This window comes from Sinohyriopsis cumingii, chromosome 15, assembly GCF_028554795.1.
Source record: "Sinohyriopsis cumingii isolate HCF-2022 chromosome 15, ASM2855479v2, whole genome shotgun sequence".
Taxonomy (NCBI): domain Eukaryota; kingdom Metazoa; phylum Mollusca; class Bivalvia; order Unionida; family Unionidae; genus Sinohyriopsis; species Sinohyriopsis cumingii.
Window position 1 is genome coordinate 2,912,732 of NC_142975.1, and position 13,932 is coordinate 2,926,663.

Below are 13,932 nucleotides of genomic sequence, written 5' to 3' on the forward strand. Positions count from 1 at the left end.
TGTTGTGTAATAATTAATCTGCGCTTGTGTATTTAGTTTGGAATACGGCATTCATTCAGTTACTTTGTTTCTTGTAGTGTATTTTGTTAATATAATTAAGCATTAGGCAGAATTTATAAAATGAACTTATAATAAAAACATTACTGCATTTGTATGGGTCGTGCAGTATTTCCATTCGAAAAACTCGTTCATTGTAATTGATTTTAACTTATAGGAGTATCTAGACTATAATAGTATAGCTGCACATAGGTGAAAATAATAAACTGCCACGTAAACAAGCAATGTAATAGTTTGAACTTTCTAGAACTACATTAGTATCTGACAGTGTCGAAAATATTTCAAACAGTTTTGAAACAACCCCTGCTAATGTGCATATTAGCACATGCACACTTGCCTTTGCATGTGTGTGGGGGCGTAATATTTGGATTTTTAACAAGAACTTTAACAATGTATAGTCATTTCTACAACGTGGCAGTTAATAGTGATGTCAAGCAACGTGACATCTTGCCGTGGACATGTAACATCATGTCCCACCCAGTCACATTATCCTGACACAAGGCCGACCAGTCCCAATACTAACCAGCCACGAAGCTGCTAGTACCATTTTCGTAAGTCTGTGGTAGGATTCTGCCGGATTGCGAACCCGCGACTTCTCGAATTCGAGGCTGATGTTCTAAACAATTAGACCACCGGAGTAATGTAATCTAGTTACTAATATGAGTTACAGTTAATTACAATGAAGAGAGAGAGAGAGAGAGAGAGAGTGTGTGTGTGTGTGTGTGTGTGTGTGATATGAAATGTTCTACTTTCTCTCCAGTTGTTAGAACATGACCCCTCAGATGTAGTTTCGAAAGGAAAATGAGCACCTTGTGATCAGCGGGATTTTTTTTTATTAAACGTGTCTAAAATTTATATTTATTATAGGTTTCCTTCTTGACATTCTTGTAAGGGACAGCTTCTCATTTTTTCGTGATGCACAGAATCTGCCATATTTGTAACCTCTTCGAAATGGAAAGTAGTAATAATTCTTTAGGCGACGGTTATGGAACAAGTCGTCAGTTGTCAGTTGATTGTAAGAGATTTCGAAGTTTATGTAGATTTCAGATTAAAAAATAATTTGACTGAATAAAAGTACACTTTGTAGCAGTTTCTTGATAAGAAAAATAATATGAGTGTACATAATGAATCAGTACTAGTAATTATCTTACCTTTGTAAAAGGCGGTAAGTTACAGTGTATGTTGCACAAATCTGACAGCTGTGTCAACTGTTTCACCGTGTATTTCCACTCTCTGATTTCTTTTTAATTATTAACTAATTAATGTAATGTCATTTTTTTCAATAATTGCAAAAATGTATTGGAACAACGAATCGGTAGACCGACGTATCGGCGTTATGCTGGGTTTGACTTTGTTAATTCTTATCTATGTCTACCGTAGCAACTGTCGTACCGAGAATATAGACGCGACTGTTTATGTTAAACGGATGACTTTGAATGGGCGCAAAAAATTAGAATAAAACCATATTTTCAGTTTCCATTCACTTAATACATACATTCAATGTATGAAAGAAAATTGGAATTCGTTTTCCTTTAGGTGTTTTTGGTGACAAACAGGTCAAGGCTGGAGATAATAAACTCCAATATTAAGTCTGAATTTGAGATTTCACTATCAATCAAGTAAAAATCAAATTTTAAAAAGTAGCATCACTTGCAACTGATTAAAACACAACCTCAAACAGGAACTTAGAGTAAAGTTTTATAATATCCAGGCCCGGCCAGGACTTGAAGGTAGGTCAAGAATTTAGTAATCTGATTGGCTGAAACTTAAGCCTTGCTAAAGTCTGACCAATTAAATTTATTGGGTCTCGACTAAAATTTAAACCATAATGTTGGTGTCTAGAAATGAGACTAAAAAATAAGTCGTTATTTTATCATGCTGTTTTACCTCTTCCACGACTCCCATTTATCGAGAGTGTGTGTGTGTGTGTGTGTGTGTGTGTGTGTGTGTGATTTGGATTTTTAACGTATCTTTAAAAAAATTTCAGTCATATCGCTACGATGTTTGCAGTGTGACTATTTATAGTGATGTATAGCACTGGGTCATCATGCCGCAGACATGTAGCATGATGTCAAACCCAGTCACGTTATTCTGACACCAGACCGATTAGTCCTAACACTGGCCTCGTAATGCTCAACGCCTAGCGAGGCAGCCGTCGGTACCATTTGTATAAGTCTTTGGTAAAACACGGGTTCGAACCCGCGACCTCCCGCATCCGAGGCAGACGCTCTAACCACTAGGCCACCGGAGCGATCCACACGAATTCGTGCAAGCAACAAAAGTAGAAATAAACTGAATCAGATGAATGTCTAACTGGTCGAGATATGCAGGTTATCGAATTACAAAGGGCATGCATTACCACTATATATGATAACACATGTATCTGTAATTGATATTAGCGGATTTACAATCAGCGAAAGTTAGTTATGCCACAGAAATATATGGTGGCATGCTTGATACACAGAAAATGATTATGTGCGTATGTTCACTCAATACAAGGTATGCGTGCTTGCATATTTCTGTTGTTTTTTAATTATTTATTTAATGGCATTTTTAACACAGTATGTATTAGCTATATCATGGCGTGGAATTTGGAAAGAAGTGTTTTTCACAAAGACAACGATAATGTCCTGTGCGAGTATCGATCTGGCTATCTTTGATTACCAGACCGACGCTCTGTACCAAATCATCCACATACGTGTACGTTTGTGGAATATGGTAATACAGAATTCATATATATCAGTGGCCCCGAGTGGCCGAGTGGTCTAATGCGCTCACCGTTATGGAAAATTACCATCTCACCTCTGTCTGCGTGGGTTTGAGTCTCGGGTTCGTCCAATGTGTGTATGTGAGAAAGCATACCAGTAGCTTCTCGTGGGTCGGTGGTTCTTTCCGAGGTTTTCTTTGGCTGTTCCTCCACCATTTATACTGGCCACCATGCATAGTCTATCTTGTGCTGAAAAATGTCGTTAAACCCTAAAACAACAACAACATGTGTGTGTGTGTGTGTGTGTGTGTGTGTGTGTGTGTGTGTGTGTGTGTACAATGAAAGATTTGAGGTGCAATACACGTGCACGCATATTCCAAACATACAACTGCTTCGCTCCCGGGTAGAGAACATTCGTTTATTTTTATTTTTTCGAAATTTATATCTTTGTCCCATTTTATAAATTTAATACCTCAAATAAATTTTTGTATTAAATACCCAGCCTGGAAAATGTGTACATATAAAAAAATAGTGCCATTGTCTTCAGTCAACAATTTCCCTTGATATTTATACTAAACGAGATTGGTACTAATAGAACACATAATGATCTGTATAACACTTTGTATTTCTCATACAAGAAATTTGATCCTTCTAATATGTCACTGTCAAACTACACAAAACAATGTAACAAGATCTACAACATTTCTGATCACATCCTTTCGGAGTGCATCCTATTTCCTGCAATTCCGGATGCAATTGTTGTAAACAATCTCCATTCATGTTACATGACCACCACTAAGTTGAACTACATCCCTGTTGTCTGTTCGACGATGACACGTTATAACATTTATCTCAACGAAAACATAGACCGAAAACAATATTTAAATAATCAGTTTCCACTTAATATGGCTATCAAAAAGTCGGATAAGGTCCTTTTTCTGTTCAACTTATATAGAATATAAAATTTAGCAAACTGAAAACAGAATACTGGAAGCAATGGCTGTAAACAATTTGTTTCATGATTATACGACCAAGACCTTGCGAACTTGATACAACCATAGTTCCACTCCAGGTTTGTATTTTGCAGAGAAGTGAATTTCGAAAATAAAAATGAATGCTGAGGTTTGAAATGTAGGATTATGTGTTATTAAAGTATAATCGAGTAATGCTTACGTTTGAGATGAAAGTTTAAATGTTTAACCAGTCACATTTCCTTGCCATTTTTTGGACTGTGAGTGGCATATTCAGGTTCTTAAATGTCGATATTTGAAGGAAAATGCTTTTTGCAAAAATTCTCGTAGTTGGACAAGACTCAAGTCTGTTAGAGAAACCAAATGGGAATAGAAGTAAATCATTGGGGAAGCTTGTTGAAAATAAAGTTGGGGGATTTGTATCTCACTTGTTGAAAATAAAGTTGGGGGATTTGTATCTCACTTGTTGAAAATAAAGTTGGGGGATTTGTATCTCACTTGTTGAAAATAAAGTTGGGGGATTTGTATCTCACTTGTTGAAAATAAAGTTGGGGGATTTGAATCTCACTTGTTGAAAATAAAGTTGGGGGATTTGTATCTCACTTGTTGAAAATAAAGTTGGGGGATTTGTATCTCACTTGTTTTGATGCGCCCTGAAGTATATGTATCTATAAGGTTCAACATGAAACGTATGGGTAACTATAGCAACGGGTTGTGCACAACAAGACAGATAGATTAAACTGACATCAGAATCCAAATGTCAAAATACAAATAAACTGCTTTTCTAAATGAGTTATATATATATATATATATATATATATATATATATATATATATATATATATATATATATATATATATATATAGTTTCCAGTGTAAACTTACATGGTCTTATTTTTTTTACAATTGATATACCATTTTGTATTTACAGATATGTCACACACAATTTAGTTATTGTTTCGTTAATCAACATCTAAATAAAATCTTGAAGGGGTGGGTATTTAACTTCAATGCAACTTTTACCTGCGATCGCAAGGATATGATATTGAATCCTATTCTTCTTTTTCTTCTTCGTCTTCTACATAAATCTCATTGTTTTCAAAAAGGCGGGGCCACGAGTGGCCGAGTGGTCTAAAGCGATCTCCGTTACGGATCACTACCATCTCACCTCTGTCTGCGTGGGTTCGAGTCTCAGATTCAGCCAATGTGGGTATGTGAGAAAGCTTGTCAATAGCTTCTCCTGGGTCGGTGGTTCTTTCCGGGATTTTCCCGGGTTCTTCCTCCACCATTAATACTGGCCGCCATGTATAGCCTATCGTGTGCTGAAAAATGGCGTTAAACTCCATAACAACAACAACAACAACAATCAAAAAGGCATTTACAAATGCAACGAGAACGTATCGACAGTTCGAACCTCTCGACCACCACTCGCAAATGGGCCCATACGTTTCATACTCTTTCACTCATCCATCACAGTTACGTTGAATATCATGAACTATTATGAAACGTATAGGTTTGGTTTTGCATAAGAATGGTAATCTTTTAACGATCATAATTCTATGCCAATTTACTCCTCGTCTCAGTAAAAACAATTTTAACTACTCCCGTACAAAATAGAATCACCGAGATCACCTTCGATCAGCCAAAGCAATCTGACGCTTTGTCCATCAAAAACGAAGAAAATTTAAAAAAATAAAAATTCCGGTATCCATGCAATAAATATAAATACTAAAGTGTTGTAAACGTTAGACTGCTACAATGTTACAATTTGCAACGTTGGCCTCCTGCTACCTTCTAATTGAAATATTGTTCCTCGATTAGCAAACAAAGGAAAGAAAAAAATGTAAGTGCTTTCTTTTATCAGATGGAGAAAACGTGTTATGAATTTTCGTATCCTGAGAACCCCGTCTTTTTTGCTTACTTCTTACGTATTCACTTGCTTGACATGCTCATTTTAGTTTATAAACGCTGAGCAGCTCCAATCAACAGAATGCACGGCGCAATCTTTGTCGTATCCTCCCTTTAAGAGATGGGTGAAAGAATGAATACATGCAACATTGACAGAATAAGTGTGCAATCATCCCTATCGGAAGAACTAACAGACAGTATATTTTATGAAATTCCTTGGGGTCATGTGACCAGGCCCAACAAAATATCAACACTGCTAAGACGAAATTTTCAGTGTACGTCAGTAAATAATAAAATATCATCCTTTTTAATGTTTTTCTGTCCTCGAGATTGAGAAAACAGAATGTCAAGGCGAACACTAGCAGAATTTTAATACCCGTTTCTTGGGTCACAAATTGATTGTTTACTCGATAACTAGTAGTTAATAATTGGTTAGGCGTCGGTTTGCCCATCTTTAAAACAGGCCAGAGAAAAACCCAAACTAGCATTATTACAGAATGGAATCCGAGAAGAAACGTCCAGTAGGTAAATATTGACACAAACAGAGCCATCACCGAGATCCTTGCCGCAAGTTCGGAAAGTTTTGCCACAAATCCGAGAAGCAATCCGATTTTTGGAAATTTAATTCTTCCGGTGCGCGCCTCTCTATTGCTGTTATAGTGGCTAACGAGAGTCCAGGCAATGCTTATCCATGACATCACAATACTTAAAACTGAAACAGAAATATAGATGGTTTAACGGAACATTTCAGGTCTTACTGATGGATAATAGGTAGAAAATAAAGTGCACAACTTGTCTGCTACAAGTGCAGGATAAACAGTTGTAATATACGGAATAATATGTATTTAGTTGACTTACGCATATACACATTCAAATAGTATTCACAAAACTCCTCAAACGGACTGTACTTTAACTGAGTTTATTTGGTTGCTCAAAATTGCTAACAAATGGACAGATGTTTTATTAAAATTCACGTAGGTTGAAGGTATACTTAAATATTTATTTTCGGAAACTCTTCAAATGAAATAAGTTGAAAGTCTGACCGTAGTAAGTACGTGAAAGTTAAAGTTGAGATCGACAAACTTGCTTGGTTATTATGTATGTGGTAAGACTCTCTCAGTCGATTATTTCTGTGTCCATGGGACCAATGGGTTTTCACCCAGGACGAAATGTTGCAATGTTTATCATTCGATCTAGATTTAATGATACTTTAATTAGATATTTCGCACAAAGTCACTTCCTGAAAATCGAAAGAAAATTTAGAAATCAAAGTACTATAGTAAACTGTAGTACTGTAGTAAATGCACAGCGACGTTCATACACAGAAAGTAAATGAAATCATAACTGAAAATAACGCAAGCACGCTAACGCGTGTCGGAATATCATGTTCTCCATGTACACGTGACCTAATGAGTCATTCTTATTTGAAAATGAATCGAATTACCAGTTTGTGATCTATCTCGGTCTGATTGAGAAGTGTAAAACTGCGTGTCAAAGTAAACTACTATTCTGACAATTAAAAATGTGTGCCAAAGTGAACTACTATTCTGACAATGAAAACTGTGTGTCAAAGTAAACTACTATTCTGACAATGAAAACTGTGTCAAAGTAAACTACTATCCTGACAATGAAAACTGTGTGTCAAAGTGAACTACTATTCTGACAATGAAAACTGTGTGTCAAAGTGAACTACTATTCTGACAATGAAAACTGTGTGTCAAAGTGAACTACTATTCTGACATTGCAAACTGCGTGTTAAAGTGAACTACTATTCTGACAATGAAAACTGTGTGTCGAAGTGAACTACTATTCTGACATTGAAAACTGTGTCAAAGTGAACTACTATTCTGACATTGAAAACTGTGTGTCAAAGTGAACTACTAGTCTGACAATGAAAACTGCGTGTCAAAGTGAACTACTATTCTGACAATGAAAACTGTGTGTCAAAGTGAACTACTAGTCTGACAATGAAAACTGTGTCAAAGTGAACTACTATTCTGACAATGCAAACTGTGTGTCAAAGTGAACTACTATTCTGACAATGAAAACTGTGTCAAAGTGAACTACTAGTCTGACATTGAAAACTGTGTGTCAAAGTGAACTACTAGTCTGACAATGAAAACTGCGTGTCCAAGTAAACGACTAATCTGACAATGAAAACTGCGTGTCAAGGTAAACTACTTGTTTGACAATGAAAACTGCGTGTCAAAGTGAACAACTAATCTGACAACGAAAACCATTATCAACGTGTGTCAAAGTGAAGTGTGTGTGTGTGATCTGGATTTTCAACGTAGCTTTTTTAAAAATTCAGTCATATTGCTACGACGTCTGCAGTGTGGCAGTTTATAGTGATGTTTAGCATTGCGACATCATGCCTCCGACATGTAGGATTATATCCCACCCAGTAACATTTTCGTGACACCAGGCCAACCAGTCCTAACACTAACCTCTAATGATGAGCACCAAGCAAGGCAAATGTTAGTACCATTCGGCCACCGGAGTGGTCTCAAAGTGAACTACTAGCCTGACACTGAAAACTGTGTGTGTTGTGAATTCCTAGTCTGACAATGAAACTGTGCGTCAAAGTGAACTACTACTCTGAAAACGTATTATGTCAGGCACTCTAAATCCCCAGACAACCCTCAATCAGGAGGTAGCTTCAATGATAGAGAGTACAGCATCGAGTATGAAGCTTGTTTTTCATAGTAGGTGGCTTCAGTGATAGAGGGTACATCATCGAGTATGAAGTTTGTTTTTTATAGGAGGTGGCTTCAGTGATAGAGGGTACATCATCGAGTATGAAGCTTGTTTTTCATAGGAGGTGGCTTCAGTGATAGAGGGTACATCATCGAGTATGAAGCTTGTTTTTCATAGGAGGTGGCTTCAGTGATAGAGGGTACATCATCGAGTATGAAGCTTGTTTTTATAGGAGGTGGCTTCAATGATAGAGGGTACATCATCGAGTATGAAGCTTGTTTTTCATAGGAGGTGGCTTCAATGATAGAGGGTACATCATCGAGTATGAAGCTTGTTTTTTATAGGAGGTGGCTTCAGTGATAGAGGGTACATCATCGAGTATGAAGCCTGTTTTTCATAGGAGATGGCTTCAGTGATAGAGGGTACATCAACGAGTATGAAGCTTGTTTTTATAGGAGGTGGCTTCAATGATAGAGGGTACATCATCGAGTATGAAGCTTGTTTTTCATAAGAGGTGGCTTCAATGATAGAGGGTACATCATCGAGTATGAAGCTTGTTTTTTATAGGAGGTGGCTTCAATGATGGAGGGTACATCATCAAGCCCTTCTGTAATTAGATACTTAAGAAATACTTTTAGCTTGACCGACCAAAGCTTATGCAAAATGTGTGCCATATCCTTTCTAGCCCTATCTGTCGGTTAAGAACTCGGCCGTTAACACTGAAAGCTTAAAACATTATTCATTTTTGTATCATAAAGATATAATTTATCATGGATCACGAGTGTCATCAATGGATATCATGAGGTATTCAAAATCGGATACTTTGACATTTTATCATCATAATTTCTCTATTTTCCATCCAGAACTACCATACTTAAAGAGTGTACTTGATTCAGAATGAGAGCAAGAACAGAAAAACCTGAAAAACTATACGGCCAAATCCGGTGACATCAATCTGGTAGACGATAGCAGACCCATTCATTAAAATATTTTAAGTTGTCAGAGATACCCTCAAAGTGGTATCGTGCATGAAGATAAATCCTCCCCTATAGTGTTCCCTATTGCAATAAGTAGCTATTTCTGTGCTCTACGATCACAATCCACGACTTCCTCGATCGCAAAAGATGATAACATGAAAGTTGCAAAGGTAAATGTACACCATTATCCATTGATTCATGACCTGCAATTCGTCACATGTGCCGACGACAAACATAATTTAGATGTGACACCTCAACCAAACAAAAAGTTAAAACATGTTTTGTAATTTTGACCATATAGAAAGAAATTATCGCAACGAATAACATCAAGAGCAAGCCGTAGGAAATGTGCACACACAGCATCGCTTGGAGAAAGACTGAATCAAAAATACAAACGTTTATTTACGTGGCTTGATTACAAATGCATTGTGCAAATCAGCCACTGTTCGACCATATTTCAATAAATTAAACTGATCTACTGAAACAAAATAGATATAAAATACGTCGATAAAAAATTAATTTGTATTTCTCCAGCATATTAACCAGACAAAGATGATTTTTGCATGAATTCCCTATCGCTTGTCAGAGTTCCTGATCACTTTTCATTTAGTTCCCGATCGCTTGTCATAGAGTTTCTGGTCGCTTTTCAATGAGTTCCCAATCGCTTTTCCCCGATTTTCCGATCATAAAAACATGATTAAATTCATATTTTGATAGCACATTTGAACCATATGTACACTGTTTCATCACCTGCCTTTTAGGCCAATATATACTGTTTGCACTTAGGTGCATTTGCTGGAACAAGGCTGTATTTGTAAATTATATCATCAGATCTCACACAGAAACTATCAATTAAATTTAACTGATTGAGAAACATGGTTATATCGTGCAGTAACAAGAGGTTATTTAAGATTCATAGAGCTGAGAAAAATGATACCTCGAGTTGTGTCCAGCTCGAGTTCATACCGGAAGTACAACGTGAGCTGTAGTAGCAGCTGCGGCGCAGACTCAGTAAAGGCATTGATGAGGTCAAGCATGCTGTAATCTCGTCTTTCCTCGCGGAAACGAGAGTTGTGTAATCTCCACCGTACGTCCTTCGCCTTGAAGAACTGGAAACACTTGATGTAGTGATAAATAAAGTTTACACACCTGCAAGAAGAGGATTATAATAAAAAACCTATTCGCAGATAATTTCATCTCAATCATTGATTTAAAGTAAGACAACATAATTTAATCTTTGGCGAGATGATTATTGATGAAGTAACGTAATGGACTTGTACGGCAGACTGTTTAAGCCCTTAGCTTCGCCATCTGTGACCCTGGATTCAAACACGAATGCTGACAAGTTCAAGAATTAGTACTCGCCTAACCATGGTACGATTTCTTCGCGTTCGCTTCTTTCTCACACATCGAACACGACTGTACACTGTCCATTTCGCCGTCGAAAACAATTTTAAGTAAAATTTTTACATACTGTTAAAGTACCGTTCGCTCCGTTCACTAATTTCCTGACCGCTCCGGTGGCCTAATGGTTAAGAGCGTCCGCCTCGGATGCGGGAGGTCACGGGTTCGAACCCCGGCCAAGTCATACCAAAGACTTTAAAAAATGGTACAAACAGGCTACAGCTGCCTCGCTTGGCGCTCAGCATTACGAAGTTAATGTTAGGACTGCTCGGCCTGGTGTCAGGATAATGTGACTGGGCGGGACATCATGCTACATGGCTGCAGCATGATGCCCCAGTGCTAGACATCACTATAAACTATCACATTGCAGACATCGTAGCGATATGACTGAAAATTGTTAAAGCTACGTTAAAAATCTAAATCACACACACTAATTTCCTATTAAACCTTTAAATGCTATAGAACAAGCTCTATTGATTAAATGGAAGTTAAGTGACAATATCTTCAAGTGTGGCCTTAGATGTACATGAGGAAGTGGCTAGTTTTGAAAGCGATCCCGCCAATAGCTGCATTTTAAATGGCATGCACAAACCATAATGTATGAGAAAGATACGCGATATATATCTACCAACAAGTCCACCCACCTACCTTTTCCTCAATAACAAAGATCCCACTTACCTATCACTTTCATTAGTTGATCATATAAATATTTTGCAACTTTAGAGTGTGGTAGGATTGGGATGACCTATAATCTATTTCAGCAAGTTACAAATTTTGTACATTTTTATGTTGTCTGACCACAAAGCAAACCCGATTCTGCAATGCATCACAGCTGGTTTACATTGTTGTCAAGGTAGTATGGGAAAGTAACGCATAAGACAGACACGCGATACATATCTACTAACAAGTCCAACTACCTACCTACATTCTTTTCCTCAATAACAAAGATCCCACTTACCTATCACTTTCATTAACACAGAGAAAAAAAGGCGTCGAGTCAAATATATTCTCCAAAGAAATAATTTTCATGTCTGATAATAAATGCAATTTCCAGTTATTTTTCTAGCTTACATTGTGGTCGTTTTTCTTAATCTAGGTATAACCTCTGTAGGCACAGAGAATCAAGCGTCGCCTTGCATGATATAAATCTTCTTTTCACATGTGGATAGATAGGAAACAAAACTAGGGCAAATATTTCACCAATAAGTTTTTTTATTACGCTCTTAAGTATATTGTATTGAAAAGTTGCTGCTTTGAATGGGAATTTTTAAACGAGTTTTTCTGACTAATACTGCACGATCATCCAGTAACCTTTCTATTATATATTTATTTTGAATGTTTCTACCTGAGGCTTAATAATAAAAAGAATACACTGCAAAAAACAAGGTAATGGAATATATATATATATATATATATATATATATATATATATATATATATATATATATATATATATATATATATATATATATATATATATATATATATGTATGTGTGTGTGTGTGTGTGTGTGTGTGTGTGTGATACACTAAGATATTAAACATTATTATAGCTAATCGCCGACCGAATGTGGGCGGATTGATATACTATACTCGCTTTAACTAAGAGACGTCAGAACAGTTTCGATCACGTGATTCGTAATACTGCTGGAATATAAGTGTAGTAAAAATTATACTTGAATATTGTTATACAAATTTAATTTCAATTGTATGCTTGACTTTTGTCCGTCATTCAGGGTAGAGTGTTTGCCTACTGACATAAGTCATGGCCTAAGATATTTACTAAAATCTGAGTTAAAACCTAACCTTGTTTACGAGCTTAGAAGGTTCTGGAAGCTACCTTGTTTACAATTTGATGGAAATAGAATGGAAAGAGCCTCTGTAATTCAACAGGAGCTACTTAATACAAGTATCACGGTACGTTTGCTTACCTGCATACTCTGCCCAAGGAGAGCAATCCAAGAACTGTTCGCAAAAAGAAATAAAATCTGCCATCCTGTTCATGTCTGTGATGCGATCTATACCGGAAGTACCATGCGAGATCTATGGTGGCCATTAGTATACTTGGTGGAAGAATAAACACCAGCGTGATTGAGAAATGAACTAACTTACCATCCAAGAAATATGTATTGGCCATCAAGCAATCTGTCACAATATCACAAAGGAAAATGAGAATGGAAATAATCGACACAGTTACAACCAATACCACCTTAAGGAAAGTTTTCAAACTATGTGGGCTCTGAAATGGCGCATTTGCTTCTCTGCTGCTGATTACTTCCCTATATCCACTTTCGCTTTCCATATTAAAACTGTTAGAGCGCACACAGATACATGACTTTGATCTTTTGGGGTCAAGGTTCTTTGTTTCAAGGTCACTGGTTAAAACACTGTGGCTAGACTCTCTGAGCTGGGGGTCTATCAACGAACTGGATATCTGAATACTGGTGTTTCCTTGTCCATCACCTTCGTCTATAGAACTTTGCAAATTTAAGTCACTTCTAAAACCTCTAATTGGATATTCCCTTAATAATTCTCCAGACGACCTGGATCCGAATATTTCTGATTGCGGTCGAACACAAATATACTTGAGAGTTTCCTCACTTCCTGTGGAAAGTTTTGTTTCTGACTTGTGACCCCTTGTAATGATCCAAGTATTATGGTGGGCTTCAAATACAACTGCAGATGAAGATTTTCTCACTTCATTATACATTTTCTCTGTGCACGTGAGACATTCTCTGTGTCCAATTCCTGCGTCAACTTCATCCGTACCTGTGGATTCTGAATCATCCCTTCCTTCTATTTTAGTGTCTAGCATGATGCTCTGGAAATAATAAGAGAGAAAATAAAACACATATGAGTATAACACCCTTGCTTGAAATGTTTCAAATCCTGACTGATGTTTTATAAGTGTAACTTCCAGTAGTATTTACTTTTCCTTGTTTAAACAAAAAAATCCATCATCAATGAAGTCTACTTCCAAGGCATTTTACGACAATGTGATATGTAATCGTAACATATCCGATAGCTGGACTGTGAAAGTTAGACATACAACACGCCTTGCATAATTTATGTCATAGCGATATAATAACAACTATCTTTTTAGTACGCAATAAGGACACAATTCCAAAACTTCTACCTTCTCTTTAATCATATATCTGCATTTGATTCCTAGTGCAAACATACGTGGTCACCAATCTGGAGAATTTTTCTCT

At 36.8% G+C, this 13,932-nt stretch overlaps 1 protein-coding gene across 1 annotated transcript; it reads right to left on the reverse strand.

Moving 5' to 3' along the window:
* Nucleotides 1-3,168: 3,168 nt before the first annotated feature.
* Nucleotides 3,169-13,673, reverse strand: LOC149781130 (XK-related protein 9-like). Its single transcript, XM_089935241.1, has 3 exons — nucleotides 12,652-13,673; nucleotides 10,255-10,466; nucleotides 3,169-6,355 (listed from the first exon to the last, which is right to left on the reverse strand). The coding sequence occupies exons 1-3, from the start codon at nucleotides 13,533-13,535 to the stop codon at nucleotides 5,718-5,720; spliced, it is 1,734 nt and encodes a 577-aa protein (XP_089791367.1). The 5' UTR covers nucleotides 13,536-13,673; the 3' UTR covers nucleotides 3,169-5,717.
* Nucleotides 13,674-13,932: the final 259 nt, after the last annotated feature.

Coding starts and splice junctions, on each gene's coding strand:
- LOC149781130 (XM_089935241.1), bottom strand. CDS start 13,535: ATGCTAGACACTAAAATAGAAGGAAGGGATGATTCAGAATCCACAGGT. Junction 10,467..12,651: donor TCCTTGGGCAGAGTATGCAG/GTAAGCAAACGT, acceptor CTCTTCTTGCAG/GTGTGTAAACTTTATTTATC. Junction 6,356..10,254: donor CGAGCTGGACACAACTCGAG/GTATCATTTTTC, acceptor TTTCTGTTTCAG/TTTTAAGTATTGTGATGTCA.